Here is a 4,270-nt window from a genome sequence, read left to right as displayed (position 1 = left end):
CCCTACAGAGGGGCACTCATCAAACCCTGGCTTTTCACTGAAATTAAGGAACAGAGACACTGGGACATCTCCTCCAGCCAGAGGTTTGATATCCTCAAAGACTTCACCAACTATGGCCTTGAGCACTGGGGGTCGGATACTCAGGGAGTGGAGAAAACCAGGAAGTTCCTGCTGGAATGGCTCTCATTCCTGTGCAGGTAATTCCTCCTAGGAGAGAGGATCTTTAACACAGGGATCCTGCACCCACTGAACAACATCTCATGGTGCTGTTACCTTTCACTGCAGGTATATTCCTGTTGGTTTATTAGAACACCTACCTCAGAAAATTAATGAGCGACCACCTTATTACATGGGGAGAGACTACCTGGAGACACTGATGGCCAGCCAGAATGTGGATGATTGGATTAAAATAAGGTAATAAAGCATTAAACTCACTTAAATTGCTAGGAGGGGACATTGCAGAGCCCCACTGTGTGCACCTTCTGCAGAGGGGACCATGACTGTCCCTGGTTGGCGAGGCTGTAGGAAAGCAGCAAGGGTTAAACCAGGGCTTGGAGGTTCTGGCTGAGCTTGGAGCTGCTGTGAGGAGCTCTCTCAGTCCCTGTATCTGTTTCAGCAGGTCATCCAGCACCCACTGCAGTGGGAGGCCAGCTGACCTCTCTCATGACATGCTCTCCATCCCAGGACAGTTGTAGGAAGTGACAAAGATCAGAGCAGTGGGACATCTCAGGGGCACAGCATCCAATCCCTCTGCTCTGCCAGGCCAATCCCACCCTGCCAGGCCCAGACAGTCCCCATCTCCATCCCCAAATTCAGACACCTGAGCAACCCATTTAACCCATTTTTCAGTATCTGATTTCTGAGCTCATGCAGCAAAGTGCATGAAACTTTTTTCCCCCACATCTACAAGTCCTCAGATACTGGCAAGCTCAAAGGCAGCTGGAATGAGAGCTGGGAATGGGAGCTACTTCCCAGCTTGTGGAAACAGAGATTAGCAAAACCAGAGCATGGCTACAATCTCTGGTTTTCCTAATCCTCATCTATTTTGTTAGAACAGCTGCCTAAAGCCACATTACAAGTTTGGATCAGAATTTTTAGATGCAATTTTTCAAGCAGAATCTGCCCAGATCAGGCTACACCAAGACCTGGGGTCTCTGCAGTGCCAGGTAACAGACACTTCCAGCTGCCCTGCATGCAGCTCTGAAGCCCTCAGCACAGGAGAGATACAGACCTGTTGGAGAGAGTCCAGAGGAGGCCACGGAGATGATCCCAGGGCTGGAGCAGCTCTGCTCTGGAGCCAGGCTGGGAGAGTTGGGGGGTTGAGTCTGGAGAAGAGAAGGCTCCAGGGAGACCTTAGAGCACCTTCCAGGGCCTGAAGGGGCTCCAGGAAAGCTGGGGAGGGACTTGGGACAAGGGCAGGGAGGGAGAGGACAAGGGGGGATGGATGAAAACTGGAAGAGAGAAATTGAGGTGAGACATGAGGAGGGAATTGTGGAGTGTGAGGGTGGTGAGAGCCTGGCCCAGGCTGCCCAGGGAAGCTGTGGCTGCCCCATCCCTGGCAGTGTTGAAGGGCAGGTTGGATGGGGCTTGGAGCAACCTGGGCTGGTGGGAGGTGTCCCTGCCCCTGCAGGGGGTTGGATTTAGATAATCTTTATGGTCCCTTCCAACCCAAACCATTCTAAGATTCCATGATAAGAACTCACCATTTTAAGCCAATGTTGGATTAATTCATTCAAACTCATTTTCCTGAGACACAAACCAGAAGCAGGACTGAGCAGACTCAGTTTCTCCTTTTGTGCTTGTGGATTCAGACTCTTGCTGAGCAATCCTGGGCCCTGCTGAGATCCTCTTGCTCTGACGTCTCATGGAAAGTTTTAGTGATGCTGTGCTGAACCAGCATCCAGGAAAGAAGTGAAACCTCCTTGACTAGAAAGAAAATTACTGCTCCAGAAATCTGTGTGTTCCAAAATGTGAAACAGCTGAATCTTACCCTGGGATGAATCTGATCTTAACAGAATTTACATCATCTCAGGATCTGACCTTAATACGTTTTGGCACCAAGAGGGTTTTGGCTCTGCAGGAGCCCAGTGAGAGGTGGGGGAGGTTTGCAGAGGCTTGATTTTAGGCCTTGCTGCCAACTGAGATTCAGGTCCCCAAGCTCAGGAACCCCTTTATGCATCAGCTTCCCTCCAGTATTGGGTTGGGGCTAAAGCTCAGCACCAGAGGTGTTTGTGTGCAGCAGGCCCACATTTTCAGGAGGGTTAGGGTTGGTTTGATATGGCTAACTGCAGCCACCAGCAGTGGAGACCCACAGGGCCACATGCCAGCTGGGCACCAGTGGCTCTGTTGTCCTGAACCTCTCCTTGGTTTTTGTTTTGGTTTGATTTTATTCTTTTCTTTCCTCTTCCCTTCCCCCCTTTCCCTTCTTCCCTTCCCCCCTTTCCCTTCCTTCATTTTATTTCTTTATTTCTTCCAGTGAGCTCCTTCTGGGACCTGTACCTTCCAACTTCACCTTCCTGCCTAAACACAAGGCCAATTCCTACAGGTAGGGCTGTGAGGCCCTTTTCCCTGCCATCCAGAGGAGGCACCAGGCTGGAGCAGCTGGAGGAGCAAGGCTGCTCAGCTCTGCTCCAAGGTGAAATAAAGTTGGCTGTTTTTAAAAGTTGCAGTTGCCTTCACCCCCCCCAGCATCAGTCCCTGCCATGAGTTACACAGAGGGCCTTGCAGGATCTTGCAGCCAGAGGTGCCTCGTTAACAGAGACTTTAATTAACAGGACACAGGCCAGGAAAGGATCTTTGGCCTCCAGTTCCCAGCACTTGTCATCCTGACACCCCCACATCCCACTCTGCTCTCATACTGGGGCCCCTGCTCCCAGCAGGATGTTCTTGGTAGGGCCAAATCCTCCACCTACGAGGAGGGGAAGTTCTGAGGGAGTCCCTGTAGCACAAAACAGCCCCAGTATCTCATCCTGGGATGTTGAGCAGAACCCAGGCCTCTCTGGGGAGCCCACAGCAATGGTACCACCCCCTGGCTGGCACACCCCCAGGGAACACACAGCCCTTGCCAAGGGGGGATCTGGAGCAGCTTGTTGCTCCAACCAGGAAACTAAAAGACCTGACAGGGCTGCTGGAGGGAGGGTTGGGGGAAAACATGTCCCTGAGTGACAGTGCAGGCCCTTCCCTCACACACGGGGTGTCCTTTTCCCCCCCCTCTGTCACTCCAGCTCAGGCAATGGACACAGAACCATTTGTCACTGGGCACAAGGAGACTGTGGGTGCAGCTGGGTCCTCACAGCACAACTGGATCAACTTGTCATTTCTACCCTGTGCTACTTAAAAAGGAACAAGCATTTACACCCAAAGCCCCTGAGAACCCACCTGCAGGGTTTGGGGGGCACCCCAGCCCCTGTGCAACCTCTTCCCTGAGTGGCTTTGATGAAGCCTTTTCTCTTTCAGTGCCACCCAGCTGTCCCCAGGGCTCAGTCCCTGCCAGCAGGGCAGGCAATGGGACAGGGTTGAGGGGACATTGCTCTGCCCCTTCCCCAGGACAGACAGGTCCCAACAGGACCCACAGACACAGCCCCACACAGGGAGCAGCAGAGCCCCTGGATAAGAGCAGAACCTGGGGGGCTGGAGAGACACCACAAGAAGGTCTGCACAGCCCTGGGCTTGATCACCACCAGTGTCCCCTCCAGCAGAGCTGGGAGCAAAGCCCTCTGAAGCCCCCCAGGCAATCGGGACCTACCTCAGGTGCCACCACATCAGCTCCAGAGCCTCAGAGCTGCAGCAAGAGAGCCCCAAATCACCCCCAGACTGGTGAGGGAAGGAGCTGCAGGGCAGGCTGGGACCCTCCACCCCCTCTCCTGGCTGCACCTTGGGCAGCCCCAAAACCAGCAAGGGTGGAAAAAAGTAATAAATAATAATAATAATAGTAATAATAAATTACTGCAGCAGCAAGGAAGTGCCTGGAAACTTCATCTCCCTTTATTGCTCATTTCCCATCCCAGCTCCACAGCCCAGGGCAGCCCCAGCACCTCGGGGAAGTGGCCACATCTCTCTGGGTCTGGCTGGCAGGAGGTGCAGGGGTTTGGGGGGTTTCCCCTGGACCCCCCCAACAGGCACAGTCCCTTCTGCAGGGCCCGGCCCAGCTCCCGCTCAGCATCTCTCCCCGCACGCTCGCCCCAGCATCAGCCTGGCCACAAACCCCCCCTGCCCTGGAGCAGCTGCACCCCCTGCAGCTCCCACCGGGGGGTCTGCTTGAGAAAAAAAA

At 53.8% G+C, this 4,270-nt stretch overlaps 2 protein-coding genes across 2 annotated transcripts in view; one reads left to right on the top strand and one right to left on the bottom strand.

The window, feature by feature from the left end:
- Nucleotides 1-2,549, top strand: part of DUS3L (dihydrouridine synthase 3-like (S. cerevisiae)) — a 67,336-nt gene extending 64,787 nt beyond the window's left edge. The window contains exons 12-14 of the mRNA XM_010005583.1: nt 9-197; nt 286-414; nt 2,477-2,549. Of these exons, the coding sequence (XP_010003885.1) occupies nt 9-197; nt 286-414; nt 2,477-2,549 (391 nt within the window). The remainder of the gene's footprint in view (nt 1-8; nt 198-285; nt 415-2,476) is intronic.
- A 359-nt stretch (nt 2,550-2,908) lies between these two features.
- LOC104395837 (la-related protein 6-like) overlaps nt 2,909-4,270 on the bottom strand; it is a 10,441-nt gene continuing 9,079 nt past the window's right edge. Inside the window, exon 6 of the mRNA XM_010005582.1 lies at nt 2,909-2,938. Coding sequence (XP_010003884.1) covers nt 2,909-2,938 — 30 coding nt within the window. The remainder of the gene's footprint in view (nt 2,939-4,270) is intronic.

This window comes from Chaetura pelagica, unplaced genomic scaffold (assembly GCF_000747805.2).
Source record: "Chaetura pelagica isolate M959 unplaced genomic scaffold, ChaPel_1.0 scaffold741, whole genome shotgun sequence".
In the NCBI taxonomy this organism is placed as follows: Eukaryota; Metazoa; Chordata; class Aves; order Apodiformes; family Apodidae; genus Chaetura; species Chaetura pelagica.
Note: the sequence above shows the minus strand (reverse complement) of the source record. Positions and strands in the feature narration are given on the sequence as shown.